The 27,755-nt window shown below is 52.7% G+C and overlaps 12 protein-coding genes across 12 annotated transcripts; 8 read left to right on the top strand and 4 right to left on the bottom strand.

Moving 5' to 3' along the window:
* Positions 1 to 26: 26 nt before the first annotated feature.
* On the top strand, positions 27 to 2,574 carry erb1 (ribosome biogenesis protein ERB1). Its single transcript, XM_025707644.1, has one exon. The coding sequence runs from the start codon at positions 92 to 94 to the stop codon at positions 2,453 to 2,455; it is 2,364 nt and encodes a 787-aa protein (XP_025558649.1). The 5' UTR covers positions 27 to 91; the 3' UTR covers positions 2,456 to 2,574.
* Positions 2,575 to 2,624: 50 nt separating this feature from the next.
* On the bottom strand, positions 2,625 to 5,284 carry BO88DRAFT_408163 (putative AAA family ATPase/60S ribosome export protein Rix7). Its single transcript, XM_025707643.1, has 3 exons — positions 5,142 to 5,284; positions 4,834 to 5,076; positions 2,625 to 4,742 (listed from the first exon to the last, which is right to left on the bottom strand). Exons 1-3 carry the CDS (start codon positions 5,187 to 5,189, stop codon positions 2,820 to 2,822), a joined length of 2,214 nt encoding a protein of 737 aa, XP_025558648.1. The 5' UTR covers positions 5,190 to 5,284; the 3' UTR covers positions 2,625 to 2,819.
* A 143-nt stretch (positions 5,285 to 5,427) lies between these two features.
* BO88DRAFT_408162 (ESCRT-III subunit protein VPS20) lies at positions 5,428 to 6,596 on the top strand. Its single transcript, XM_025707642.1, has 3 exons — positions 5,428 to 5,538; positions 5,663 to 6,026; positions 6,104 to 6,596. The coding sequence occupies exons 1-3, from the start codon at positions 5,495 to 5,497 to the stop codon at positions 6,314 to 6,316; spliced, it is 621 nt and encodes a 206-aa protein (XP_025558647.1). The 5' UTR covers positions 5,428 to 5,494; the 3' UTR covers positions 6,317 to 6,596.
* BO88DRAFT_408161 (PITH domain-containing protein) lies at positions 6,397 to 7,681 on the bottom strand. Its single transcript, XM_025707641.1, has 3 exons — positions 7,399 to 7,681; positions 7,216 to 7,327; positions 6,397 to 7,031 (listed from the first exon to the last, which is right to left on the bottom strand). The coding sequence occupies exons 1-3, from the start codon at positions 7,538 to 7,540 to the stop codon at positions 6,620 to 6,622; spliced, it is 666 nt and encodes a 221-aa protein (XP_025558646.1). The 5' UTR covers positions 7,541 to 7,681; the 3' UTR covers positions 6,397 to 6,619.
* A 226-nt stretch (positions 7,682 to 7,907) lies between these two features.
* BO88DRAFT_446756 (putative ATP dependent RNA helicase) lies at positions 7,908 to 10,300 on the bottom strand. The gene is made up of 3 exons (XM_025710313.1): positions 9,923 to 10,300; positions 8,207 to 9,865; positions 7,908 to 8,144 (listed from the first exon to the last, which is right to left on the bottom strand). The coding sequence occupies exons 1-3, from the start codon at positions 10,145 to 10,147 to the stop codon at positions 8,013 to 8,015; spliced, it is 2,016 nt and encodes a 671-aa protein (XP_025558645.1). The 5' UTR covers positions 10,148 to 10,300; the 3' UTR covers positions 7,908 to 8,012.
* A 164-nt stretch (positions 10,301 to 10,464) lies between these two features.
* BO88DRAFT_408158 (CUE domain protein) lies at positions 10,465 to 12,274 on the top strand. Its single transcript, XM_025707640.1, has 5 exons — positions 10,465 to 10,613; positions 10,674 to 10,974; positions 11,035 to 11,259; positions 11,319 to 11,585; positions 11,655 to 12,274. The coding sequence occupies exons 1-5, from the start codon at positions 10,593 to 10,595 to the stop codon at positions 12,017 to 12,019; spliced, it is 1,179 nt and encodes a 392-aa protein (XP_025558644.1). The 5' UTR covers positions 10,465 to 10,592; the 3' UTR covers positions 12,020 to 12,274.
* BO88DRAFT_408157 (mitotic-spindle organizing protein 1) lies at positions 12,263 to 13,217 on the bottom strand. The gene is made up of 3 exons (XM_025707639.1): positions 12,975 to 13,217; positions 12,587 to 12,664; positions 12,263 to 12,508 (listed from the first exon to the last, which is right to left on the bottom strand). Exons 1-3 carry the CDS (start codon positions 13,050 to 13,052, stop codon positions 12,419 to 12,421), a joined length of 246 nt encoding a protein of 81 aa, XP_025558643.1. The 5' UTR covers positions 13,053 to 13,217; the 3' UTR covers positions 12,263 to 12,418.
* Positions 13,218 to 13,454: 237 nt separating this feature from the next.
* Positions 13,455 to 14,101, top strand: BO88DRAFT_438477 (GNAT family N-acetyltransferase; the record flags this gene model as incomplete). Its single annotated transcript, XM_025709670.1, has 1 exon — positions 13,455 to 14,101. Exon 1 carries the CDS (start codon positions 13,595 to 13,597, stop codon positions 14,099 to 14,101), a length of 507 nt encoding a protein of 168 aa, XP_025558642.1. The 5' UTR covers positions 13,455 to 13,594.
* Positions 14,102 to 14,453: 352 nt separating this feature from the next.
* BO88DRAFT_154594 (putative transmembrane glycoprotein) lies at positions 14,454 to 17,836 on the top strand. The gene has a single exon (XM_025701548.1). It carries the CDS (start codon positions 14,749 to 14,751, stop codon positions 17,575 to 17,577), a length of 2,829 nt encoding a protein of 942 aa, XP_025558641.1. The 5' UTR covers positions 14,454 to 14,748; the 3' UTR covers positions 17,578 to 17,836.
* Positions 17,837 to 18,095: 259 nt separating this feature from the next.
* BO88DRAFT_429281 (putative MFS transporter) lies at positions 18,096 to 19,758 on the top strand (the record flags this gene model as incomplete). The annotated part of the gene is made up of 4 exons (XM_025709136.1): positions 18,096 to 18,558; positions 18,613 to 18,745; positions 18,803 to 19,223; positions 19,288 to 19,758. 4 exons carry the CDS (start codon positions 18,096 to 18,098, stop codon positions 19,756 to 19,758), a joined length of 1,488 nt encoding a protein of 495 aa, XP_025558640.1.
* Positions 19,759 to 21,774: 2,016 nt separating this feature from the next.
* On the top strand, positions 21,775 to 24,394 carry BO88DRAFT_154406 (PP2C family serine/threonine-protein phosphatase). The gene is made up of 7 exons (XM_025701547.1): positions 21,775 to 22,126; positions 22,506 to 22,824; positions 22,926 to 22,999; positions 23,068 to 23,152; positions 23,214 to 23,420; positions 23,486 to 23,746; positions 23,811 to 24,394. The coding sequence occupies exons 1-7, from the start codon at positions 22,091 to 22,093 to the stop codon at positions 24,182 to 24,184; spliced, it is 1,356 nt and encodes a 451-aa protein (XP_025558639.1). The 5' UTR covers positions 21,775 to 22,090; the 3' UTR covers positions 24,185 to 24,394.
* Positions 24,395 to 26,039: 1,645 nt separating this feature from the next.
* Positions 26,040 to 27,634, top strand: BO88DRAFT_350254 (choline-phosphate cytidylyltransferase; the record flags this gene model as incomplete). Its single annotated transcript, XM_025703490.1, has 4 exons — positions 26,040 to 26,569; positions 26,625 to 26,975; positions 27,029 to 27,440; positions 27,494 to 27,634. 4 exons carry the CDS (start codon positions 26,040 to 26,042, stop codon positions 27,632 to 27,634), a joined length of 1,434 nt encoding a protein of 477 aa, XP_025558638.1.
* Positions 27,635 to 27,755: the final 121 nt, after the last annotated feature.

The following is a 27,755-nucleotide window of genomic DNA, read 5'->3' as shown; positions in this document are numbered from 1 at the left end:
AAAAAGTCGAAAAAGTCGAGCTTCGAATTCCTTCCAGCAGTGCTTCGATCCTGCACAAGATTCTGCCCACTCGGAGTGTTCCTTCGTCGCCATGAGTGCTGCAAAGGTTTCCAAGAAGCGCAAGGCTGTCACCAAAGATGTCGAGGAGGAGGCCGGTGTGTTCTCTGGCGACGAATTGAACGTCGGCGACATTGATGGTGCGCTTTCGGACGATGCCAACGACCTGTCGAGCGACGAGGAGGATTCTGAAGTTGAATTGGTTGACGACTTCAGCTCCGATGAGGATGACGATGAAGAGGAGTTGGACAGCGATGAGATCCCCTCCGACGGAGAGGCGCCTCTCAAGAAAAAGTCCGGCACATCAGCTGCGGACCTGGAAGTACCTACGAACGACGACGAGAGCTCCAGCGAGGAAGAGCAACCCAACTTCCGCATTGAAAAGGATGCCAATGGAAACGACCGTTACGTCTACGACGAGATCAACCCAGACGACAACTCCGATTACTCTGACGTCGAAGAGAATGCGAACACGATCGGTAACATCCCGTTGTCTTTCTACGACCAATACCCCCACATTGGCTACGACATCAATGGAAAGAAGATCATGCGTCCTGCCACCGGAGAGGCTCTGGATGCTTTGCTTGACAGCATTGAGATCCCCAAGGGCTTCACCGGTCTGACTGATCCCTCGACCGGTAAGCCTCTGGAGCTGAGCCAGGATGAGCTGGAGTTGCTGCGCAAGGTGCAGATGAACGAAATCCCCGAGGAGGGCTACAACCCATACGAGCCTTTGATGGAATGGTTCAGTAACAAGCAGGAAATCATGCCCCTTAGTGCTGCTCCGGAACCCAAGCGTCGATTCGTTCCCTCGAAGCACGAAGCCAAGCGGGTCATGAAGATTGTGAAGGCCATCCGCGAAGGTCGCATTCTGCCTTACAAGCCCCCGTCCGAAGAGAAGGAAGAGGACCTCGAGCTCATCAATTATGACCTGTGGGCAGACGAGGCAGAGCGCCCAGACCACCCCATGCACGTTCCTGCCCCCAAGCTTCCTCCGCCAGGCTACGAGGAGAGTTACCACCCGCCTCCGGAGTATCTCCCCGACAACAAGGAGCGCAAGGCCTGGCAGGAAGCCGATCCCGAAGACCGGGACCGGGAATTTCTCCCTACCGACTTTGGCTCTCTCCGCAAGGTCCCTGGTTACGGCGAGTTTGTCAAGGAGAAATTCGAACGTTGCTTGGATCTTTACTTGGCTCCTAGAGTTCGCCGCAGCAAGCTCAACATCGACCCGGAGAGTCTGCTTCCCAAGCTGCCCAGCCCTGAAGAGTTGAAGCCGTTCCCGTCTGTCTGCGCCACGGTGTTCCGGGGACACAAGGGCCGTGTTCGTTCTCTTGCCGTCGACCCCACGGGTGTGTGGCTCGCCACTGGTGGTGATGATGGCACTGTCCGCGTTTGGGAATTGCTCACCGGTCGTCAGCTGTATAGCGTCAAGGTGGGTGAAGAGGATCCTGTCAACGTTGTCCGCTGGAGGCCTAGCAAGGATGCCGTGGTCTTGGCTGCCGCCGCCGGTGACGATATCTACCTTATCGTGCCCCCGATTCTCGACCCCGAACTTGAGCAAGCCAGTTTGGATCTTCTCGACGCCGGCTGGGGATATGCCGCTTCTAAGCCTGCCCCGAAGGCCTCGGAAGAAGGCAAGAAGACTACCCCTCCCCAGTGGGTGCGCCCCTCGGCCGCTCTCGCCGACAATGGCGTGTGCGCTGTCATTCCCCTCCGCTACGTGGCCAAGTCTATCTCGTGGCATCGCCGCGGTGACTACTTTGTTACCGTCTGTCCGGGCTCTTCTACCCCGGCATCCATGGCCATTGCCATTCACACTCTGTCCAAGCACTTGACTCAGTACCCCTTCAGCCGGCGCATCAAGGGTGGTGGCCCGCCCCAGACCGCGCACTTCCACCCCTCGAAGCCCATCCTCTTCGTTGCCAACCAGCGCACCGTCCGTGCCTACGATCTCTCCCGCCAACTGCTCGTCAAGATCATCCAGCCCGGTGCCCGCTGGATCTCCTCGTTCGACATTCATCCGACCTCCTCCACCGCTTCGGGCGGAGACAACCTCATTGTCGGATCCTACGACCGCCGTCTGCTGTGGCACGATCTTGAACTCTCCCAGCGCCCCTACAAGACCCTCCGTTACCACCGCAAGGCCATTCGTGCCGTCAAGTTCCACCCTAGCGGCCGCTACCCTCTGTTCGCAGACGCCAGTGACGACGGCTCTCTCCAGATCTTCCACGGCAGTGTCACGGGTGACATGCTCAGCAATGCCAGCATTGTGCCGCTCAAGGTCCTCAAGGGCCACAAGATCACCGGCGAGCTCGGTGTCATGGATCTCGACTGGCACCCGCGCGAAGCCTGGTGTGTCAGTGCCGGTGCGGATGGAACCTGCCGGTTATGGATGTAATTATTATAATTGGTCTTCCTTGTGTGTATCCTGTTCAAATTTACATGGGAGGCGTTTTGGTGTGTGCATAACTAAATTTAGAGTTTCTGATATCCAAAAGTTCATTCACTCCTTCATTGGGTTGTTTGCAGTAGTAGTTCATACCGGTAGAAATTAGTAGTAGTAAGTAATCAGTGGCATCCTGGATTGAATATCCCTCAAAAGATCTATCATTAATCATCACTTTTTTTGGATCCCTCCACACTCTATATATGCACACAATGAAGAAACAGCACAGAAGAGATAATAAGTAAAAGAAACAATCCCAAGGTACATCGATGTATGTACACACACCAAAACACTGACTGAATAATCTAATAAGTATTTACACCACCCCACCACTCCAATCCCTCCTCAACTTCTCATACTTCTTCAAATCCGTAACACTAGGCCGAATGAACGCCTTGGCAGCGACAAAGTCCTCGAACTTGATACTATCCCGTCTCTTAATAGCCGAGTAACCAGCGCGACGAAGCAAACTACCCAGATCAGCACCACTGAAGCCCTCACACTCCTCGGCGAGTCTGCGCAGATCCTCATTGAACTCGATAGGCAAGTTCCTGACGAGGGTCTGCAGGATCTCGACACGCTCGAGCGGACTGGGCAAGTTAACGAAGAGAAGGGTCTCGAGACGACCGGGGCGCAGCATAGCCGGGTCGATAATATCGGGCCGGTTAGTGGCCGCGATAACGTAGAGGCCTTGACGGCTGCTGCCGAGGCCATCGAGTTCAGTGAGGAGGGTGTTGACGACGCGGGCGGAGGCTTCAGAGAGGGTATCGTCACGACGGGGGACGAGGGCGTCGAGTTCATCGAAGAAGATGACGCAGGGGACGGAGGAGCGGGCGCGAACGAAGACCTGGCGGACGGCGCGTTCGGATTCACCGACAAATTTGTTGAGGAGTTCGGGACCCTTGACGCTGATGAAGTTGGCGCGGGACTCGTTGGCCACGGCTTTGGCGAGGAGCGTTTTACCGCAACCGGGGGGACCCCAGAGAAGGACGCCGGTGGGAGCGGTGATACCGACGTTGGCGTAGATTTCGGGGTTCTTGATGGGCTCGACGATGGCGGTGGACAGTTCGTCGCGAATGCCACCGAGGGCGCCGATGTCGGCCCAGGTGGTGTCGGGGATGGTGGCGAAGCCTTCGCGCTTGGAGGAGGGTTGGATCTTAGGGAGGGCTGTGAAGAAGTCGGCGTTGGAGACGAGGACGGTTTGGGTTTCGTCGCCGATGGGTGTTTCTTTGGCGTGGGTGATGAGGCGGCGGAGTTCTTTGACCTTAGGGCTGATGATGTCGGCTTCGCCTTCGATCTCCATTTCCATTTCCTCGCCGCTGTTGGACTTGAGGAGTTCGAGGTAGCGTTTGATGGCGGCGGCGCCGGCGGTGGCAACGAGGTCGTTCAGATCAGCGCCGACGAAGCCGGGAGTGCGCTTGGCAAGGGTCTTGAAGTCGAGGTCGTCGACGAGACGCATCTTGCGGGTGAGGGCGCGCAGGATCTGCTCGCGGACGGGCTCCGAGGGGACGGTCATGTTGATTTCCTTGTCGAAACGACCTCCGCGACGTAGGGCTGCGTCCAAGCTGTCTGGACGGTTGGTGGCCGCCAGGACGATGACAGGCTTTCCGTCGGTCTTTTCGAGGGCCAAATCGTCCATGCAGGTGAGAAGTTGGGCGACGATGCGCTTCTCCATTTCTCGTTGGGCGCTTTCACGCTTGGGGGTGATAGCGTCGATTTCGTCAATGAATATTAAGCAGGGTGCGATTCTCTTGGCTTCTTCGAAGTATTCGCGGAGAGCCTTCTCGGACTCTCCTGACATGCCGGAGATGACGGATGGAGCGGATATGGAGATGAAGGGGACGCCCAGCTCGGCGGCGAATGCGTTTGCGATCATGGTTTTACCGCAACCTGGCGGACCATGTAGCAGAACACCGCGAGGAGGCTGAACATTGGATGACATGTAGACTTGTGGGCGCGTCATGGGCAGGATGACAAGATCCCCGAGCTCCTGCACGACATCGTCTAATCCACCCAGATCGGCCAGACTGATATGTGTGGGGGGAGAACGGTCGACTGCGGCCTCGGCCTTGCGGCGCTTGGAGGACTGCGATTCACCACCATGGTGCCGTTTCTTCGTAGAGGTAGAAGGTGGTGCTGCTGTTGACTCGGCGGTGTTGGATTCGCTCTGTTTCGAGGGCTTCGAGCTGTTGGTTGTATTCCACATACCGACCAGGCTCTTGTTGAGGCTGTTGGATTCCTGCTCCCGTCAGCTACCTCTCCATCGCTAGCCAAATTCTAAGCCGCTTCTGAAGGCAGGTACCCCATGAAGCGGCGCGCATGTCGCATACCGGTGCCGGTGGCTCCTCCAGACCTTCAAAGTCGCCGTCTATGGAGTCGTTCTCATCTTCCCCGAGGACGTCGGCTTTCAGCACTTCCACCACGCGCTCGATGCTGTCTTCGAGAATGCGCTTCGGCTTCCTGTTCAGGCTGGAATTGGACCGCTTGATGGTATCGTAAATGCTGGACACCGACAGGCGGAATTGGGCATTCTCTGCATTGTCGTCGATGATTTTGCGTACGATCTGGTAGATCTGTGTATAGCGAGTTTAGCGATAATCGCATTGATATGACCCGAGGGACGAGTCGCAGCACTTACATCCTTGTCGAGGCCCTGCCTCAGCGTCGGCCTGCCCCCACGACGCATCTTGAAATAGAGCAGGGGCTATGAATGTGATAATCGGGGGTGATAAAGATCCCCGCTGGCGATGAATTCCCACAATTTTAGAGACCCGGAGAATTGATGCGCCGGCGGAGAGCCCCAAAATCGTCTGAAAACACCGGCAGATTCCCGAGAATGTCACACTAGTCCCGATGGGGCAATAGGACGATAACGGACGTCATCTGCGGTGGACTCTCTCACTGCTCACTAGTTATCTATCATTCTATCACCGCCGGCCTTTGACTGCTTCCCCTCAAGCATCCTCGGGAACAAAGCAACATGCGCTGACAATGGGGAACACAAACAGCACCCATAAGATCTCTGCTCAGGACCGGTGAGTCTATCCATATTATTCCAATGGGGTTCGCCCTGTTGCTGCCTCCATCAGCGCCGACCGGCACGGGTCACGAGCCCCATTCTCCGTCTCCGACCGATAAACTAACGCTCTTAACGCTCAGGGCAATCCTTGACCTCAAGAACCAGCGAGACAAGCTCCACCAGTATCAGAAGCGAATTACCGTCTTGACAGACCGCGAAACCGACATCGCGAAACAATGTCTCGCCAGGAATGACCGCAAGCGCGCTTTGCTTGCCCTGCGTCGCAAGAAGTACCAGGAGTCGCTACTAGATAAGACCGACAAACAACTCGAGCAGCTCGAACAGCTTACGGGGCAGATTGAGTTTGCACTGGTTCAGAAGGATGTTCTTTTCGGCTTGCAGCAAGGGACCAAGGTCCTGCAGACCATTAACAAGGAGATGGGTGGTCTTGAGGGGGTGGAGAAACTGATGGGCGAGACGGAGGAAGCGAGAGCCTATCAAGAGGTAAGCTTTTATTGTCAATGGTTATCTGAGAAGGGTATTCTGGACTGAAAGCTGACGAGTTGGTGGTGGTTGTACAGGAAATCAGCGAGATGCTTGCTGGACGCTTGTCCACTCAGGATGAGGATGAGGTTGAAGAGGAACTGGAGGCTTTGCAGCGGGATACGCAGGGCCCGGTTGTCTTGCCCAATGCGCCCAGCTCCAAGCTCCCAGAGCACGTGGAGGGAGTCAAGGAGGACGAGCATGCCGTGGAAGAGGCCCAAGTCGAGGAGCGGACTGCTATTCCTGCTTGAGACTGTGCCATCCATACGATCTCTTTCTTTCGATATTAGCATTGCCGGCGTTGGTGGTTTCATGAATTTCAAGTATAGTATAGCATTGTTAGATATGTTTCGCTATTTGAACGCTAGCAACTAGACCGTCGAAACATGGATTGGCGTGCATTATCTTGATAGAGGCCAGCTCAATACCCAAGGCAATATCCGTAGCTTCTGATCAATCATTTTTAGTCTGTCACAGACCTCATACATTCCAGGCCAGCATATAGCCGCCCCATGTTCAAACAAACACTGAAATCCGATCCATATCACTCCCGCTCACAGAATCCTGCTCCCCACCCCATTCACACCCTGGATAGCAACATGATCACCCGGATTTGCAGCCGCCTCATACAAGAAACTGATCGGCTCCCTATTTAGGGCCATAAACTGTCCCTTAAAACCAATATACCCGACTTTGGTGACGTCTTCTTCCCCATCGCTCCAGTTATCCTCGAAGAACAGAGTGATGGAGGTAGTCGCGTTCCAATGCGCCCGGTTCAGCGGCAACTCGAAAACATCTGCGCCCGGCATAGGTTGGGGTATCTCGACTGTCTGCGTGGGCTTCAGGTCCGAAGCTGTTCCGAAGTCCAAATCGTCGCGATTCTTGAATAACTTTAGGGTCTTCGGGGCAGATGGGGTAGGAGCGGTGTATATAAGGAGGGAGTGGACTTTGACTTGGCCGGTGAACCTGGAATCATGGAATTTAGCAGCTCGCTCATGGATGATATGGTGATTATGGTGTAATAGACTGTTGAATGCTGGGTTTTGCGACAAGAAGCTGCTGAGATGAGGGGCACTTGGCGGGGTAAAATCCACATCAAAAACAGCAAATGCGGTCGATAACGACGACGATATCAAGGGGTATAACGTACGGAATATACATCAGTAGCTGCTCATCTGCGTCGCTTTCCAGCTCCGGTTCATCGTCGAGTCTTTCAGACCATGTTTTCTTAACAATCGCGGCGCCGGACTCGGGACTGGCCTCTGCAGGTAGGATCTCGGGTTAGCATGCACAGCACTACTTGCAGCAGGTGTTTATATCGCGTTTGGCCTACCGTTCAATGTAGTAATCGAGTCAAATTGGATTTGAGAGTAGAGGAGGGATTGGATGGCGGGGGTGATGTCGTTGGAGTGATCATGACCGTCTTCTCCGTGGCAATGGCCGCCGTGATCGTGGTGGTGGTGATGACCTGACATATTCAACTTGGAGATTTGGAAAAGACTGACACTGATTGATTTTATTTAGATGTCTGATTGATAGAGTATTGTAAACCTGCGGGCTGCAATGTGTTCGAGATTGTAAGGTTGGTTGACTTTTCAGAAGAAACAGAAAATGATGGTCTGCGTTGTTGTTCTTCGGCGAAAGGACCGTCTGGCTGCTGCGAAATGATGCGCATCACGATCCAGGTGACCGAATGCTCGTTTCATTCACCACCCAGGTACGCTTTACACCTGTAAGCATTTATTGATTATTATGGTCCGCTGGAATAGCAGATTTTACTGGTACTGATAAATTCTACAGGTAACAGAAAGAAGGAACATGCATCTCTAATATTCTATAGAGGTCAACGCTGGCGGGTATAGTACAGGCAGGTATGTCGTCAATTACAATCACTAATAGGTTCACCGTCATATAAATCCCATCAAGGTACACTCTGTACCCGACACTTCAATGGACCTGGTAGTAGTTGGGGGCATATTCGAGGAGGTAGTTCTTCTCGATCTTAGTGATATCGCGGATGAAGGTCTTCTCGCCGGTCTGTAAGATCTCATGGAAGATGACCCAGTCGGCTTTCCGATTCTGTATAGCCCAGTTAGCGAATGGTCGAAAATATAGTACAGAAATCTAGATTGCCAACATACAAACATCAATGAACTCGGGTGAGCATGGAGAGTCAGGCCTCCGCTCACCGTCTTGAAGGTACCATCGGGCTGCATCTTCGCGGCGTGTGCGAAATAGCCCGTAGTAAGACACCTACGAATCTGTTCCGCAAGTTTACTTGGGTCTTCTTGCCGAGACCGTGCGGAGAGAGTCTCGTCGACCTGGATTCCAAAACGCTCAAGATATCGCTTCAACTGGCCCCGAATGCTCACAGCCCGCTGCAAAGATCGAAAGTTCAGAAGATTGTCCCGGCACCATTTGGACTCCTTCTTTCCTTTGGTGATAAACGCTTGGTACACGTTAAGGTACGTTAGGTGATCCCCCTCTTCAACTGCGAACTTTCTCCGGTGGCTCTCCGATGACTTCCTGTCGCCTTCATGCTGGACCCATACGGTCCCCTGAAGGCTCACCATGGCAGCAATAGAGAGGATCTCACTTAAGCAGTTGAAAGATGGCGCTGATAGCAGCACCTTTGCCATCATTGGATCGACTGCCAGCTCTGCCATGCGCATCCCATGGGGCTTTGTGAGTTTAGCATAGTCATCAACTGCTCCCAAAGAGTACAGCAGCTCAAATGCGCGAATAACAAGCTCTGTAGGAGGGGGAGTCAGGAAGTCGAATCGTACGATATTGTCGATACCCAAAGCCTTGAGCTGCATGATCACAGGTGCTAGGTTTGACCGCTGGATCTCCGGAACGGTGGCCTCGGGGAGTTGCTCATAGGCCTGCTGTGTGTAGAGGCGGAAGCACTTCCCAGGTTTGGTACGCCCAGCTCGACCAGCACGCTGAACAGCCGCTGCCTTCGATATGGGCACTGCGGTCAATGTCTCTATGCCAGTCTGCGGGTTATAAGCTCTCAGTTTGGCGAAACCGCAGTCGATGACATACACAATCCCGTTAATAGTAACAGATGCTTCGGCGATATTGGTCGACACGATAACCTTGCGGGTGTTTTCTGGTGTCGGTTCAAACACGTACATTTGCTGGTCTGTTGTGAGGCCAGAGTAAAGGGGCAATGGAAGTATACTCTGCGCCTTGGGATGTAGCGTTGCGGCACGTTCAGCGATCATCTGCACCGTTGTATCTATCTCCTCTCGGCCAGTCAAGAACACCAAAACATCACCTTCCGCCTCTTGAAGATGGATGTCGAACACGGTTTTGACTGCGCGTTCGACATAATCTTCCGCAGGGTTCTCGAGAAAGAGCATGTCCACCGGATACATGCGACCTTCTAGACTGATAATCCTTCCCACCCTGCCGCCGATTTCACTGGATTCCGGACTGCTGTCAAACTCCTCACCAGCGAAGAATCGCAGAAAGTCTTCAGCTTGCAAGGTTGCACTACTGACCACAATCCTAAGCTCCGGCCTTCGTTTCATGATCTTTTTCAGGATACCCAGGAGGATATCAGTACTGAGGGACCGCTCATGAGCTTCATCCACCATGATTACAGAGTACCGTGACAGCAGAGGATCTACGAGTGCCTCCCTAAGTAGCATTCCATCTGTAAGGAACTTGATCCTGGTGGAAGCCGAGGTCAAGTCCTCAAAACGAATTGAGTAGCCCACCTCTTCGCCGAGCTTGCAGCGCATTTCCTCGGCTACCCTAGCTGCCACCGTGGTAGCAGCCACCCGACGCGGCTGGGAAATATTAGTTTTTCCTTTTGCATCCGAATTGGTTTGAAGGGAAAGACATACCTGTGTCACGGCTATGGCCTTTCCATCTGCACACCATCCTGCTTGGTCGAGATAGTGGGGTAGTTGGGTTGTTTTCCCACTTCCTGTTTGTCCAACGACAATGGTCACCGGATATGTCTCAATCAGGTACAATAAGCTCTGCTTGTGTCTTGCGATTGGAAGCAATGCGGCTGGCTTGTATAGAGCCGGGATAAAGCTGGTGGACAGATCCAGCTCGGAAGCCATTGCGATTGGGCCTTGAATGATAATGAACCTAGGAGGTGATTTGCAGCACCGGTTCCAGCCAGGGGCAAGCTATTATTGCGCTAGAAATCCCCAGGTAAGCATACTGAAATAGCAAATTCCGTGTCAGCTGCGCAAGCCCTGCACTGCCAAAATTGAACCCAGAGTCTACTTGACGAAGTAGATATTGTTGGAAGCACCTGCAGCAGTGCTTACCTAAGCACCGGGTCCATCACGTGGCGCAACGTCACTCCGCGGGCATCGGAAGTGCGAAGGGGGCTGAGAGGCTCCGAAGCTCCAATCGCATCATCCCCAGCTTGCTTTCTGCCTGTTGGGCAAATTTCCTGGTCGCATAAATACCCTCAAGGCCTGCGAAAGCTTGGCACTCTTCTCCACCTTCTAGACTTCAAGTTTACACTATTTCAACGCTGCCTAAGTTGCTCTCACGATGTCGGAAGAAGACAAGACTGTAGGTTGTCCTCTATATCCGCTCCTTATACCTCACGCCCGGCCACTCACTCGCAGCCAGACTCCCAATAAACTGTCCACTGGACCGCTCAGTCCCAAACCCGAGTCGCCGACTACCGCGCGCCCTCTAGATTTCGATGATGAACCTCAGGAAACCGGTGTCACTGCAGCGCCGTCAACAGCCCCTACTCAGCAGGGCGCTGCGGAAGCTGCCCCGCCTAAGCCACCCCGCCCATTGAGCCCCCGTCAACAGGCCGAGAATACTCTCAAGGAAGCATTCCCCTCTATCGAGGCATCGGTGATCAAGGCAGTGTTGGTGGCCAGTAACTGGGATGTGGAACGGTCATTCCATGCTTTGCTAAGTACGTGTGGATTGCGAACAGACAGTACTGCTATGCGCGGTCACTAACAAGTCCCTTTAGGCATGACGGACCCCAGCGCTGCCGAACAAGATGCGCCGCCTCCGAAGCCACCACGCCCAACTGCTGCGCAGAGGCAGCTAGAAGCGGATGAGATGTATGCCCGTCAGCTGGCCGAGCACTACAACCGTCCTGCGCGCCAACCTCGTTGGGACAACGAGTACCCACAGCAGCGGCCGCGAAGGGGAAGCGATGGATCGGAGGAGAAAGAATACAGCTTCTTTGACGGTTGGTGATACTGGATCCTTCACTACGTTATCTTGGTCTCTAACAGCTGGCCTGTATAGATGATCTCCCGGTGATCCGTGAGAACCTTCGCAAAGGATTCTTAGATACCCAGACAAAGGTCAACTCCTGGGTCCAGAACCTGAAGAAACGCCTCGACGGCGAACCCGAGGCCGGTCCTTCTGGTCAAGGCCAGCCCGAAGAGAATTATGGTAGACCTAGACGAAGCGGAGACCTAGGTCGTCGGAGCGGCGATCGCGAACGCTACGACGCCGATCACCGCATCCTAAACGACGACTTTGCCTCACTTGAACTGAGAGATGCGGAAGGTATTTTGACCCTGATTATTCCCTGGTTCTGCACTAGATCCGCATTCGAATGCTAACCTCCGTTCGCAGCTCCTCCCCCGCGCCCCCCACGACCCCTCGCCAACCCCAACCTGTTCAAATCCTCATCACCTTCCCCTGATCGACGCAAGGTCTCTTTCCAGGAGGGGCCACCTACCGAGATTGACAACCTCTACGATGCCTCTGAGCCCGTTAGACGTACGTCTCCCGCGACAGGCAAGTCGAGCAAGTGGCAGCCTCTGTCGACTGTTGACCCTTCGCCCGTCGGGGAGCATGACCCATTCAGTCTTGGGGACAGTGACGATGAGAAAGAAAAGGAAGCCAAGGCCAAGGAGCAGAGCACGGCTGAAGCTGGGCCGGCCAGCGAAGCGTCGAAAGACAGCAGCAGCAAGGCCGAGAATGCTGGCAAGTCGTAGGGCTTGTTCAGTAATCGATTAATAATTATGAGAATTTCCTTTTTTGCCTCCTCCCCGACACATGCTGTTTCATCCCTAGCACCACCTGTCTGCTACATGTACTCTTCATACCATTACCCTGATAATGGCCATATGGCCGACGTTAATGATACCAAAGACTGCACTAGTGGGAAGTCCCAGAGACCGGTCCATCCCTAACGAGGACTATGAATACGACGAACATTACCACAATTAGTAGTAGACCGCTCAATTATGTCCATCATATTATTCCATTGTATAATTGAAGAATAAACGGGTATCACAAGGAAAACCAACCCAAACAGAAAGAAGCAGAAAACGCCATAAATACTTAAGATAATACTAAACCCACAACCCCAAATTAGATCCCTAACATCCATCTCACTCCGGCAAACCCTGCTGCTGCTGTTGCTGCTCATTCACAAACCCGCGCGGCACACCAGATTCTTTTCTTAGATCCTTAATGACCGCCTGATAGACAGCGTCAGCTTCCGTCCCTCCGGAACAAAGTAAACATATAGAGCACATGATAGATATGCAAGAACTTACAGCAAGAGCATCCGGATTGACTCCATTCTCAATCAAGGACACACAAAGCGACAGCTCCGTGCGGTCTAAATTAGTGTTCTGAATGAGGTTCGAATATAGTTAGTCAATCCACCGATCAATCAATCAATCAATTAGTTGACCAGGTGAGTATTGTGTGTCTTGTCAAAAGGTAATGACACCGGATCCAGTCTAGACCAGGAAGTCTGGTCTATTCCCGCCTGGCATGTTGGTGGTAGGTGAGATGGATAGGAGCAGCAGTGGATGATAGCAAAAGCTAGAAAATTCGATGGTAACAATAATAATAATAAAGTAAAAAGAAAATAAAACGCCAGGCAGAAGAATGAAAAGAAAATCGGTGGATGAGGAGGGGGGAGGTGGTGTCACGTACAAGAAGGGTGGAAATCTCGTGAAGAATGTCAATAACTTCGCGGGCGGCCTGGCGTTTGTCGTCGGCTTGGGAGGGCATTTTCGGGGAGGGAAATGTAGTAAAGTCTTTTGTTTGGAAGTGAGGGTTGAGTGAGAGGAGAAGGGACGGGGTGATGAAACGATGGACAGAATGCTGGAAAGTGTATATCGGGAGTATAGAGTATAAGCTATAGATAGAAGTTGACTGGAGTTGTAGATGGTAAATAGTCAATTGAAGGTATTCATTCCTATCCGGTCTCCAACTCAATATTACTTACTCAAATACTCAAATGTAACGTCGTATTGTAAGTATAGTACTGCGGTGACTAGCGCCCGTATTATACACTAGACCTAGATGGGACAGGGGAGTATCTGTGATTGGTTTTTCCTCTACTAGAAAACTTCCAATTACTCTTGACAACTCGGGCAATCGAGCTGAATTGAGAGCCATTGGACCCTCACACGACATTGGGCATCTGCTGAATCAGAAGAGAAATCTCTAGTGAACTATCCTTCGTGCTCCGGGATAATTGTGGAACCTCCCCTGTCAACTCCCCAACTTCCAAACGATCGTGAATGTAGATCCTGGAGGGGCTCTCCGGAATGCCACCAGCGGATCTGACTCCCAGTCTGACCATCTCAGACATCCATTCCTTGAAGAGAGACCAGGCCCTGGAGATTCTTGCCCAGATTTCACGCGTCGAGAAGAAGACTTTCCCCGCTAATGAGGCATTCAGTTTCGGTGAGGAACTCTGGCGCAAGAAGCCCAACACGAGGGTTCTGTATGTGACCCGTGCACCATCGGCTCCAGGTGATGTCCGCCCAACCTTGCTGGCCTATGCCGTCTACGTCCGCCAGAAGGGAATAGCCCTACTGCACAAAGTTTGCGTGGGTGAAGCACATCGCCGCCAGGGTGTCGCGATGCGGCTCATGAACTATATTCGAGCTCGTCTACAGAGCGAGGGGTGTCAGCAGATCCAGCTATGGGTCGACAAAGCCCGCTCGCCCGCCAGATCTCTATACGTCCGCAATGGCTTCAAGGAGCGTGATGAGATCCCGGACTATTATGCGCCAGGGCGTACCGGAATCAAGATGGTTCTCGATCTTTAGCTGTAGCGTGGGCCCTGTACCCGCCCTGTCGCGCCTAAGCATGGCCTTCGGCCCCTCGATAGACAGGCCTGATCCCCCTACCCCTCCACTTTACGCGGTGGAAAGGAGCCACAAGACTTCTCCTTGGTACTTTCTGTTCGAAACTAGGGTGGCTTTGCCTGTCAAATACCCTCCCTTAAGCCTTCGGGAAATACGAACGCTATTGAGAGGGAGGGGTTGGGCCGGCTATGCTCCTGTGTGGACTCCTGCAAGCCATCCCTTGCAGGCGCGTGCATTCGCAACGTGAGCTTGAACTCCCGCGCCGCGAACCATCCATCTCTAACCATTCCCATACTTCAGTGACGTCAAACATATCCAGGTATGGCTCTGTAGAAGGGGCCACACGCTTCGCGCCTCTCCTGTGCCCAATGGGCCCTTGGGCGCGGTGGCCCTTGGGGGCACACTCTTTGCCCTAAGGGCAGGCTGTTTCCGCCACTTTTGCTCTTCCAGCTGCCACCTTCTATCTTTGTCGTCTCTTTCTCTCTCACTTTCTTGTGAACTTCATATACAGTCCTAGATCTTTAATCTGTGCTTGGATGATACGTCTGGAAGATCTATAGGAACGTCTATCGAATACCTGCCAGGACCGTTCCACTTGCTTAGGAGATATGGCGCTCTTTGCGTTGGCTCTCCTCAGCATCCTGGTGACTGTTGTTGCAGGTCTGCAGGCCAGCTACCCTGTTAACGCACAGCTACCTCCGGTAGCCCGAGTATCGAAGCCATTCGAATTTGTCTTCTCGCCGGGAACCTTCTCTGGCAGTGATGACAACACACAATACTCGCTTTCGAACGCGCCGTCATGGCTCGAAGTCGACAGCCAATCCCGCACGCTATCCGGAACGCCGCAGAAAGATGATCAAGGATCACCGACGTTCGATCTTGTGGCCTCAGATGGCTCGGAGTCTGTGGACATGCAGGTCACGTTAATTGTAACAACCGACGATGGACCGCAACCGGGAAAGCCGCTGTTCTCACAACTCGAAGATATGGGGGCAACCTCGGCCCCAGACACCATCCTCCTACACACTGGCGACTCTTTCTCATTATCCTTTGAGCCGGACACGTTCACCAATACGCGCCCGTCAACGGCCTACTATGGCACATCTCCAGACAACGCACCGCTACCCTCATGGATTGTTTTCGACCCAGCATCACTCAGCTTTTCTGGTACAACTCCAGGTAGTGGACCTCAAACATTCAGCTTCAATCTTATAGCCTCGGATGTGACTGGGTTCAGCGCGGCTACCATGACCTTTGAGATGACCATCAGTCCACATATCTTGGCGTTCAATCGGAGCACGCAGACATTCTTCCTCTCAAAAGGACGGCAGTTCACTAGTCCGCAGTTTGCCAGCAATCTCACCTTGGATGGACATGACACGAGGAAGAGCGACTTGACCGACATTAAGGTGGATTCGCCGGATTGGTTGTCCCTGGATGACGATACCATCTCTCTGAGTGGCACGCCCCCTGCGGATGCCGCCGATAATAATGTCACGATTACCGTGACGGATAAATATCAAGACGTAGCCACGCTGGTTGTCAGTCTACAGTTCACTCAATTCTTTCGCAACGACCAGAACGTATGCGATGCTATCATCGGGCAGTTCTTCATGCTGGTCCTTGACGACTCTGTCTTGACCAACGATTCTGTCCAGGTAGACGTTGACTTAGGGCAAGATCTTCCCTGGCTTCACTACAACCGTGACAACAAGACTATATTCGGACAGGTTCCCTCCGACATCAGTCCGGGAAGCTATCATATCAACCTCACTGCCCGGGAGGGTACCGCAGAGGACACTCGCCAATTAACTATCAAGGCGATGTCAGAAGGGACCACAGGCGGGTCAGGCACAATCAATTCTACAGCCTCCGATGCAAAGAACAGCATTCGCGGAGGCAAGGCCGGTATTATTGCTATTGCTGTCGTCGTCCCCTTCGTGTTTCTGAGCACTGCCTTGCTACTGTTCTGCTGCTGGCGGCACAAGCGTAGAGCGGCCGCAAAGAAAGCTCAGGATGGACAAGAAGCCGAGAAAACGCTATCAACTCAGCCAGACGGCGAAGGGGTCACACATAGTCGGCCCTATGAGGAAACTGCCCAGGGCGAGCCCCCGAGGATTCTGAGGATCCCTTCACAATCATCAGAGCCTCCAAAACTGGAGCTACCATTATGGCATGCGAGCCCGTCGAAAAGCAATGAGCAGGCCCCAGACGCAGCCGGCAAAGAAAACACCCTCTCCGATCCTACATTCGATTGGGGAGGTTTCGCTTCTCTCAAGGGACCCGAACCAGAAGAGGCCAAACCAGTGGAGGAAGCACCGCCACAGCCGAAACGCCTGTCTTTCCAGAACAGTCCCCCCTTACACCGACGAACAACCACCACTAGTTCTAGGAGACGAGAGCCCCTTCGACCGATTCAGCCTAGGAGGTCCCTGAAGCGAAATTCTACCACCCGATCGCGTAGATATTCCAAACGGTCGAGTGGTATATCTACAGTAGCGTCCGGGCTTCCAGTCCGACTCAGTGGTGCCGGACATGGGGCCGGTGGTTTCGGACCTCCAGGACATGGCGTGGTCCGTCTTTCCTGGCAAAACACGCAGGCGTCGTTCGGAAGTGACGAGAGTGACGTAGGAAACCTAGCGCCGCTGTTTCCACGACCGCCACCTCGAAACAGAGAGAGCGGGGATTATTCCAGACGAATGAGCCTGCGGACAGTCGAGCCTGACGAATCGACCATTTCCGAAGCTGACTCACTAGAGGCGTTTCTTCACAGCCGCGCAAAGAGTCGGAATTCGTCCAACCCGCTCTTCGCAGGTCAATTTGGCCGTCGAGCATCATCGGGCTGCCGGGCTCTCGAGAGAGCTCGAAGCACAGCCAGTCGCGCCGACACAGTAGCCAGTTCCAACTACATTGAGGAATATCGAAACTCAATTCAAGAGCGGCCGTGGTCGACAGCCATGTCTGCCTCCATTTATACGGATGACCATCGTCAGTCGGCTTATTTACATAGCCTGTCTGAGGAATCTTCCGACATGGGGCCACCCCGCCCCGTGGGCAAACTGCCCAGCCAATCGAGTCTGGCACAGAACTACTCTGAGACGATTGCGCCCCTGCCTCGTTTCTATAGCGAAGTAAGCTTGGATGAGCCGAAACGGTTCGATGGAGGGCCGGGATTGGGGAAAGAGAACGATCCGCCCACTGAGCGGCAGCTCGGCGGGAGCTCACGCCCTTGGTATCAGACCGGCTTTTACACCCACGGCGACATAGCTGGGGCCGGACAGTCATCGCGAAAAAGCCCTTCACTCTACTCCATTCCTTTCGATTCCAAATCACGCCGAGTGAGCTTGAACCGAGCGGTGGAGCGGGAATGGGAAGAGCTGCACAGTATGCAGAGGGAGCCGGCAGGAAGCCTGAGAAACAACGCAGCCTTCTTGTGAATGAGGTGACAAACGCAATGCTTAGTATTTATGTTCATATTTGTTTTGGTGTTTTGCTTCACTGTCGACCAGGTCGTTTAGAAAAGTGTTCGGCGAGCGTGATATCCATGGATTCTGAATTTGGTTTCTTTGTTGCCCCTCGGACCGTTGGACGGTCCTGCGCCTATCTAGTACCCAGTAGTGTTTAGCTAAATAACTAATCCAGTTAATATATCACTTGCATTAGGTCACCAGAACAATGGGCCAGTAAACAGCGGTAAACCCTTGTTCCCGCTTATCGGACTTCGGAGAAGCGCCCATGTGTCACCGTCTGAACCATTAAGCCCCTAGTAAGATACGTCGGATCCTTTGGCCAGCTCCATGGCCGCTCCTTTTAGCGTCATTTGGAAATGAGGCTAACCAAGGCCCATTCTTATCATCATTTCTGGGGCAGAGGGGGTTCTTATTCCTTCCCTCAGCCTCTTGGCCCATGAGTTTTGAGGCATCCCTCTTCATCTCATGCCTATGATTCCTTCACCATGACCATTGCTTCCGATCAACCAGAAACACCCTCTGAGACAACTTCTCTCTTAGCTGGGCACAATGAACTCCCTGTGCAGCCAAAAAGTGTGACGCGTAGAGCCCAGCAGGTCTTATTTCTTGCGTGCCTCATAGCGGTCACTGTCGACATCGGCAACTACATCTCCGTTGCTCCCCAACTTCAGATATACGAGTTGAACATCTGCCAGCGCTTGCATCCGGAGGTCTTTGATAGCAACCCCGGCGGGGTTCTTCCTTCACTGATTCCTTCGGCTTGCAAGACTGCTGATGTGCAAGGTGAGCTGGCGTTGCTCAAAGGTTGGATGAGCACCTTTGACCAGCTTCCGGGCATTATTTTGGCGCTTCCATATGGACTCATGGCAGATCGCGTTGGTCGTAAACCAGTCTTATTTCTAAGCCTGGCTGGGTGTGTCTTGCAAGAGATGGCAATCAGAGTGATCGGTAAGTTAAGCTGATGTTGCGACGTGGAGGGACAGGCTAACTCCAATGTGAAAGCCTGGTATCATGCGACCATCCCCCCACGAGCTATTTGGTTTACACCAATCTTTCAGATTCTTGGTGGCGGTTCTCAGATAGCTACTTCAGTGGCTTTCACCATCATCGCGGATGTTTTCCCGGTAGAGAAACGGTATTGAAATCTTGCTAAACCTGTTCACATCCCCTCTGCTAATCAAGGCTCCTGTAGTTCAAGTACCTATTTCATCTTGTCGGCAGCTATACTGCTGTCAGAGATTCTTGCTGTTCCCTTAAGCGCCTGGCTGATGTCATCAAACGCCTGGATCCCTTGGATGCTCGGACTAGCCTGCGAAATTGGTAGCCTGTTTACGATCCTCTTGTTGCCGGAGACTAAACCGGAGCCTTCAGTCAACCCCGTCAATGATGTTCAGCCGGAGACGGCAGGCCACTTGAAGCTATCATCGGCATTTACATGGGCCACTGCGGTACACTTTGCTCGCTCACAGTTCGCTCAACTGCATGAGTTCATCGGCGAGTATCCAAGTGCCCTAATCATCTCCCTCGCCTTCCTCTTTTCGAGCTATGGAATTGAAGCAGTTCCTTTCATGCTCCAATATGTCTCCAAGCGCTTTTCATGGAGCTTAGCAGAGGTATGAGATCTCGGCAAAATGTACAAATACTTCAAGTTTCAGGTATGCTGATATGATTTCCAAGGCGAGCCTTCTCATATGCGTCAAGGGGATCATTAATTGCTTCGCTTTGATGCTCGTACTTCCGATGGCTACGAAGATCCTCGACCGATATTTGTCCCCCGTGCAGAGAGACCTTAAAGTGGCACTAGGCTGTGCATGTCTGTTAATGGCTGCTTTTGGCTTCATGTCCGTGGCATCTCATCCAGCAGTGTTCGTTGTAGGAGTTGCTCTGGTTGCTCTTGGAGGGGGGTTCAGCGCCGCTCTGCGCAGCGTCGGGAGTGCTTTGGTTGGGTCATCGCATGTTGGACTCCTGAATACGACCATAACTCTGACACAGGGAGTTGGACTCATGATATCTGGGCCACTCCTAGCTGGATTGTTTCGAGCAGGCATGGCCTGGGAAGGGGCGTGGATGGGGCTTCCATGGATGGCAGGATTTATCTTGTATGCAGCAACCATCCTGACAGTGTATTGCCTCCAAGTCCAGAGCTAGATCTAGCCATCATCATCTGGCCGTTGGTGACTGCTAGGGTCAGGTCAGCTGCATGGTATGAGAAACAAGTGATCAAGGTTGATCATCGAAGAGCATGACAGCGAGCTTGAATGTCCCCAGAAGGGGAGGAACAAGCGGAGAGAACCAGGGCAACGATGGTCAGTCCTGAATGGGCGTACTGATAGTGGTGGTATAGACCTTCCCATTTGCTAGAAGAGAAAAGATGGACACCGATCGCTCGCAAAGCGAGATGTGACCATTTCATAGTTGGATCTTTGGGTGGGATGGTAATAATCCACAATTGCATCGCTACTGGAATCTTCTAAGGAGCGGTCTGGGAAAGGCAGTTCACAAGGGAAGAGGTTGAAAGTATGGAGTAGTGAATTAGTTGAGAGAAAGAGCAGGTGCGACTCTCTACTAGATCAAAGACAACCGTCCTGCCACATGACCACGCTCCAACCGCCACGCTTATGTACTCGCTTTCTACACAATGAATGCTTACAAGGAACCTTCGAAGCTACTGGGTATTATCAGTATCTCATTATAAGTCGGTCAATGCTGTCTTCTCGGTTCCTCGATAAAACCCGGAATAGACACGAATTGAATTAGATAGCCCCAGTCCCCTTGCAAGAGCTAAAAGGTAAGCTGCTTGAGTTCGGACTGTCGGGGAATAAGTAGGCAACTGGCTGGCTGGCTGGCAGGCAAGCAAGCAAGGAAGGTATAGACAGAACTCATAGATGGCCTCTAGTCGAACGTAGGCGGCAGGAAGGTATTTACCAGAGCGGCTTAGTTTGCATGTATGAACACGTACCCAGATGCATGGGTCTGATCTACTGTATAACCCATCAGTAGCGCGTTTTGAGAGTTCCTTTATCTTAGCACGAGCCAGTCCTTTGGTAGTTCATATAATTAGTAACCTAGATCCCCGGTACCTTGCCAACTTCCAATCTAACCAGGCATTGAAGGTCAATAGGAAACGTGGCACGGACGACGTTCTTGTTTGAAGGTAGACATGGAGCTGAGCTAACTAGTACGTACAGTGTCAGCTCCACCGGAAGGTCTTTAAATGGATAATCCGTATTTCACCTGCAAATTAAATGGGGGTTTCATGCTGTAGAGATGCTATGCAGGAGCTGTAACAGGTAGGCACATCATCTATTATCTTCCAGCAGATACTAGAGACGTAGGGGGAGGGAAGTACCTCGAATTGTGGCTGGAGTTGATGGGTGAAAAAGTTCGGGTCAGCCGACGCCAAGGAGTTTTCGTCATTATTCAATTTCAATTCAATTTTTCAATTATTTTCAATTGCCGCATCCAGAAAAAGGCACGCGACTGGCAGACTTTCCCCCGGCTCTTCCCTTTTCGGGCCTACCGCCTGCCGCATGCGATCAGGTTGTAATGGTACGGTGGAAGTACCATGAGAGTACCTTACCTTTCTCCCCAACGGAGTGGAGGTACCCTGGAGGTACATGCGCTGCTCTCTGCCTGCTTCAGCCTGCTGTCTCTCTCTGTCTGCCTGCGGCTGACGCCCTTGTGATTTTCTTTTTCTCTCTTACAGTAACAGATGGCCAGATAATGCCTGATGCCCATTAGTCTGCTTATTATCGTGCAGAAAATCTCTTCCCCTTCCTGTGACACCATCTCCTCCTAACTTGGACCAGTTCCTCCCCTCGGTCCCTTGTGTCATTATTTAGTATTCCCAATTGTCTGACCTATCTTGCCTGTTATATCAATCACCCTGCTTCTCACCCAATTTCAGAGCTATCGTCATCGTTGAATCGGCTTTCCCCACTCCCCCGAATGATAGGTAGGCAAGACAGGCTACTACACCACTCCCACTACTACGTATTAGTAGTTAATTACTAGTAGTAGTAGGTGCTGTTATTATTATTACACCACCGAGTCCGGAACTTAACTAACCTTCCACAGCACTCCGGAGACACACACACTACTAAATCCTCACACAACTTTGGTCCCCTCTCTCCCTACTACTAGCTTCCCTTCCCCCCCCCCCCTCTCTCTCCCTCCACCATCCCATCATCAGTTCTGCTCACGCTTTTCTGCTGGTTCCATTCCCGCTTGCCGCCTCCCGAATAGTCATTCTGCCCTTGCCCTCAAAGCCAACCTAATCTCTTCTCTTTCACCTGATCTGCTGCCTCTTCCCTCCCCATCCCCCTCCCCTCGTCTTCCCCCCCCAAAAAGAATCCGCCGGGTTTTCTACCTTTTCTCTTCCTTCTATCCTTTCCCCTCCTCCCCCTCTTCGGTGGTGTGTGTATGTCTGTAACGGGCCTTTTCTCTGCGTGAACAGTTTAATTGTGATCCACTAGAAATCATGGGTCAGACCTTGTCCGAGCCCGTGGTCGATAAGGTGAGTGAAACCTGAAGCATTGCGTTTACCTGTCTGGTCTTTGATCCTCCCCCACACTGCACGCATCTTACGCCATTCCAATCTGTCCACCATCCGCGTTTGCCATTCTGTGCCATACCCGCCCATGCTCCCCTTTCTTATCCTTTGTCCAACATGTTCACTGCCCAAAATTATTATACCCTACAGCGTTCTTTGTCATTACTCCTCTTGTGTGTCGCGCCTGCATTGTGGTGATCATCCCTCCCCTGCGGGGTTCCTCCACAGGATGATGAAAATTTCCTGCACGCGATTTTGGGCGGATGACCTGTCACCATTCCATTGCGTTCCGGGCCTCTCCTAATTTCCTACATCCTCACTAACCACTTCCGGTACTATCTAGACTTCCGCTGAAGGTCAAGATGAGTGCTGTATATACGGTGTTTCCGCCATGCAGGGTTGGCGAATCAGCATGGAGGATGCCCATGCTGCTGTCCTCGACCTGCAGGCCAAGTACTCGGAGCAGGAAGAAAAGCCGACCGACCCCGATAAACGACTCGCTTTCTTCGGTGTATATGACGGGCACGGTGGTGACAAAGTAGCATTATTCGCCGGAGAGAACGTCCACAAGATTGTCGCGAAGCAGGACTCCTTTGCCAAAGGTGATATCGAACAGGCCCTGAAGGATGGCTTCCTCGCTACCGACCGGGCTATTTTGGAAGGTTCGTGAGCGCTATGATCGGAGTTCGGGCAACCTTACCACCCGCCTCTCCCTTCCCTTGATTCCTGTCCCTCCGAAATAGCAACGGACTGACCCGGCTAGACCCGAAGTATGAGGAGGAAGTGTCTGGCTGCACCGCAGCCGTCAGCGTTATTTCGAAGCACAAGATCTGGGTGGTATGTATCCTAGCCATGACCAATGAGGAAACGACATTGGGTTCGGTTCATTCGTTGACTGGTTATAGGCCAATGCTGGTGATTCTCGCTCTGTACTGGGTGTCAAGGGCCGCGCGAAGCCTCTTTCATTTGACCACAAGCCTCAGAACGAAGGTACAGACCCTACATCTCGATTACCGACCTGTATTGGTGATGCTGACATGACAAATAATAGGCGAGAAGGCTCGTATCAGCGCTGCTGGTGGTTTCGTTGACTTTGGCCGTGTCAACGGCAACCTGGCCCTGTCGCGGGCCATTGGTGACTTCGAATTCAAGAAGAGTCCCGAGTTGTCTCCTGAGCAGCAAATTGTCACTGCCTATCCTGACGTCACTGTGCACGATCTCAGTGACGATGACGAGTTCCTCGTAATTGCCTGTGACGGTGGGTCTCTCTCTGGTGACAATGAAGTGAGGGTTTCGGAGGTCGCTAACTTTTCGGAAACACAGGTATCTGGGATTGTCAGTCCTCCCAATCAGTGGTGGAATTTGTCCGCCGTGGGATTGCCGCGAAGCAGGACTTGTATCGGATCTGTGAGAACATGATGGACAACTGCCTGGCCTCCAACAGTGAAACCGGCGGTGTTGGCTGCGACAACATGACGATGGTCATCATCGGTCTCCTTAACGGTAGGACCAAAGAGGAGTGGTACAACCAGATCGCTGAGCGCGTGGCGAACGGCGACGGCCCTTGCGCTCCGCCCGAGTACGGCAAGTCTCTCGAGGATCCCACGGCCTCCAATTCCAATCCCTACTGACTGAACGGGGGGTGCAGCTGAGTTCCGCGGCCCCGGTATCCGGAATCAATTTGAGGAGAACCCGGATGACTTTGACATGGAAAACGACCGTGCGCGTGGCTTCAGCGTCCGCTCTGGCCGCATCATCCTCTTGGGGGACGGCACTGAATTGATTCCGGAACAGAACGATGACGAACTCTTTGATCAGGCTGAGGAAGACCAGGACCTTGTCAATCAGGTGCACCGTGATTCACCTGATGCGGCTCGGAATGAACGGGAGGGAACTCCTGGACCTCAGTCTAAGGACACTCCCCGAACGGACGCCGCTGAGATATCGGAGTCGCCGTCTACCACCGCGGAGGGTTCGTCCGGCAGTGCCCCTGGAACGCCGCAAAAGCCTACGAGTTCGTAGTCATGATGGATCTCTTGCATTTCTCCTTGATGTGTCTTTTCTTTTTTTTTTTTTCTATTTCCTTTTCTACCCTTGCCGCGCTTGTTACCTTTTTCCCTTTTTCCTTATTTTGGTTCTTTGAAAACCATCCTTGTGTGATTCTACGACTGTGCCCGTTTTTACCTATTTCCTTACATTTACGTGGACTTCTTTCTGCCTTGCCCCTTTCGGAAGCGCCAGGCTTTCTCACGTCGAACTCCCCCCTTCTATCTATCATACTCCAGCCTTACTCCCTTTCGAAATGGCCAAGTGGTTTCAGAGGCGGAGGAACCCAATCGCGAGGTGACCTTTTTTTACGAGAAGGAAGTCCAAAGTCACTCAATATTTCGGCATTGGTTGCGGGGTGGATGCATGGGAATCGGGTCGGAGGGTTTCGTTTATGTTTACCAGTTTTATTGCAGAGCCGCGAGCGGCCGGCCTCACGAGAGTACGTCTGTTTCATGCCATGAACAAGATACCGCACAAAACGCCCACTGTTGATGAACCATGATATTTTCCATGATTGTCCCAATTTTCTTTATCTATCTTATTGTCTGTGTCTTCCCTGCTCCTTGACGATGCGATGCCGTGTCCACCTCAGCTGCAACCTGGAAATCACCGGCGGGACAGCCCTTGCGATGTCCCGGCTTGAGCGCGACATTGGTATGTTGTAACCACTCGATCACGTCAAGGAGGAAAGGGAAATAGCGGAGTTGCACACCATGTATGGCGTCCCGGGGGGAGAAATATTCCACGATGGCATGACGTATAGTTTTTATAAGTCCGGGGTCGGGTAAGGCAAACTCGTCGAATGCTTGCTTCAGCAGCGGAGTTTCTGGAACCGGGATGAAAGCGAGCCGTGTATGTTGAATCTCTTGTCTCGTTTTTCTTCTTTTTAAATTATATCGTATGCATATAGAAACGTTGGCTGTGCAGGAGTCTTTACACCATCCGGAAGTTAATTGCGACAAAAGATGTGGGGATGCGCGTAGTTATAGTACGTAGTGGAAGAGGAGTGTAGGATGGATCTGTTTAACGTTAGTAGGTAGCTAAGCTAAATCCAGTACTTCGCAAAAAAGGCCTGATTGAGGTACACCGTATGGTACTTTGGAAGGACCGGGCGAATGAGAGGGCCCGCCGGAGTCCCGTGATGGGCGAAGATGGTTGGGGCAGGACCATACGTGACGGTCAGTTGTCTTGCTTGCTTTCCCCACTGTGGGCAATGCCAGTATTTTAGCAGTACGTATCTAGCAGTAATTAGCAGTTTCTCGCGGTCATTAGCGACCCATTTCCTGGTAAGCGGTCAGTTATATCGGAGGTGATCAGTCGAGTGTGAGTAAGGTACCATACATGAATCAATATTCCCGGTCGGGAAGATTTTGAGATTCTTGCCTTTTTTAGTCTGCGCTCTAGTTTCGGATCCGCGATACTTTCGGTCGGTTTCTTCCCCTTGTCTTTGCTTGCTCCATCGCCCGTCTGTCAAGGGTCCTGCTCTAGTTTCTTCCTCTTCCTCTTCCTCTTCTTACTCTTTCTCTTTCTCTCTCTCTTCCTCCTTCTTCTCCCCCCCTCTCCGCCATTCACCCCCCATGGTTTGTTGAGGGATTTCATCTTCTCCTCTGTGCTTTGGATCCCATCCCCGGGCCCTCCCGTACACTCCTCTTCCCTCCTCCACATCCTCTCCGTCTTGCTTTTCTGTCCTCTTGTCTCACCTGTCGCCAAGCGGATTAATTTCTTATCCTCCTTCTCTTTCGCCGCTCCTCCTTCTCCTCAGCTTCTTCTTTTCCGTGTAATTTTCTTTATTGACAGAAGTCGAGCTGTGCTCCCTCGGTCGGCCATCATGTCCTCCCCCCAATCCTCGACTAAACGCAAGCGCAGCGGTTCCCAACATCTTTCCGCCAATGCCGCCATTCCATCCCCTGCAGAACTTTTGCAACCCTCCTCTCGCGATGCATCCGGTGAGGAAGGCGACGAGTCCACAGGCTCCGCCATTCCCTTGCCCAGCAAGCACAAGAAGCAATCATCTCTCGATGTCACCTCTGCCGGCGCCGTTCCGCCCACCAAACGGGCCCGCAAGGCGTCCACCAGTGAAGGTCACGTTCCAGCTTCCAATGGTGATCTCCCCGACGCACCATCGGCCCTCAGCAAGGAGGATCCGGGCGAGCCATCAGAGACCACCGTGGCCAGCAGTGATATCGAAAGTCGGAGCAAGAGCCGGCCGGGCTTGCAGGTAGACACATCGGAGCCGTTGATGAGCCCTCCCGCGCGTGCTGGACTTCAGGACCCCGTCGGTTATCACACCAACCCTCCACCAACGGGACGGCCGGTGCGCGTATATGCGGACGGCGTGTTTGATCTGTTTCATGTGGGGTATGTATCGGCCATCCGGCTTAAGTAGACGGAGTGCTAATCATGAGGTGTGCAGACACATGCGACAGCTGGAACAAGCGAAGAAGGCGTTCCCTGACGTGCATTTGATCGTTGGAGTGACCGGAGACGAGGAAACACATAAGCGCAAGGGACTGACGGTCCTGAGTGGTGCGGAGCGCGCGGAGAGTATCCGCCATTGCAGATGGGTGGATGAAGTGATTCCCAATTGTCCTTGGATTGTGACGCCGGAATTCATCGATGACCACCAGATTGACTACGTTGCGCATGATGATCTACCATATGGTGCGGATGAGGGGGATGATATCTATGCGCCGATCAAGGCTCAAGGAAAGTTCTTGGCTACACAGCGGACAGAGGGTGTGAGCACAACGGGAATTATTACCAGGTGAGTTGTGCTGCTCGATGGCTATGCTTGGATGGGGGCTCATTCAAGTACAGAATTGTTCGCGACTACGACCAGTACATTTCTCGACAGTTTAAGCGTGGTGCTTCACGACAGGAACTGAACGTGTCATGGTTGAAGAAGAATGAGCTGGAGATCAAGCGTCACGTGAATGAGCTCCGGGACAGCATCCGGTCTAACTGGACTACGACAGGCCAGGAATTGGGTCGGGAGCTGCGTCAATTCTGGCAAAACAGCCGGCCCAACAGCCCGCTATCGAGCGCGCGCAACAGCATGGATCTGGGCGGCTCGCGCAGTGGTGTCACCAGTCCTGTGCTGGGCAGCAAGGCACACGTTTCTCGGGTGGAGGCCCTGGGACGGCCGGAGAGCACAATCGGCAATGGTCGGAACGAGCCGGACTTTGCAACGGGCTACAGTTTGGGATTGATTGGGGGTGTTCGCGCATGGGTAGGTGCTTTGTTATTGATACTTTGTGGCATTGACTAATCTTGATCCTGTAGATGCGCAGTCGCCGTTCTCTCGTGGGCAGCCGGGCACCATCGCCCACCAGCGAGGAAGAGCACGATTCGGAGGTGGAACGCAGTACGGAGGCATTGCAGCAGCAGCTTCAACAGCACGAGCATGAGCAGCATCACGGTTGATTGATTGGTTAGTTGATCATCTACGATATTTTTCATCAGACCCCAGACTGGTGAAGAGGTCTGTGTTCTGACTTGTTGCAACGATCGATGTAAGTTAAGCGAGGACTTTATTTTCATTAGC

Source organism: Aspergillus vadensis, assembly GCF_003184925.1.
Source record: "Aspergillus vadensis CBS 113365 unplaced genomic scaffold BO88scaffold_28, whole genome shotgun sequence".
NCBI classification, from domain to species: Eukaryota; Fungi; Ascomycota; class Eurotiomycetes; order Eurotiales; family Aspergillaceae; genus Aspergillus; species Aspergillus vadensis.
This window is presented reverse-complemented; position numbering and strand designations above follow the sequence as displayed.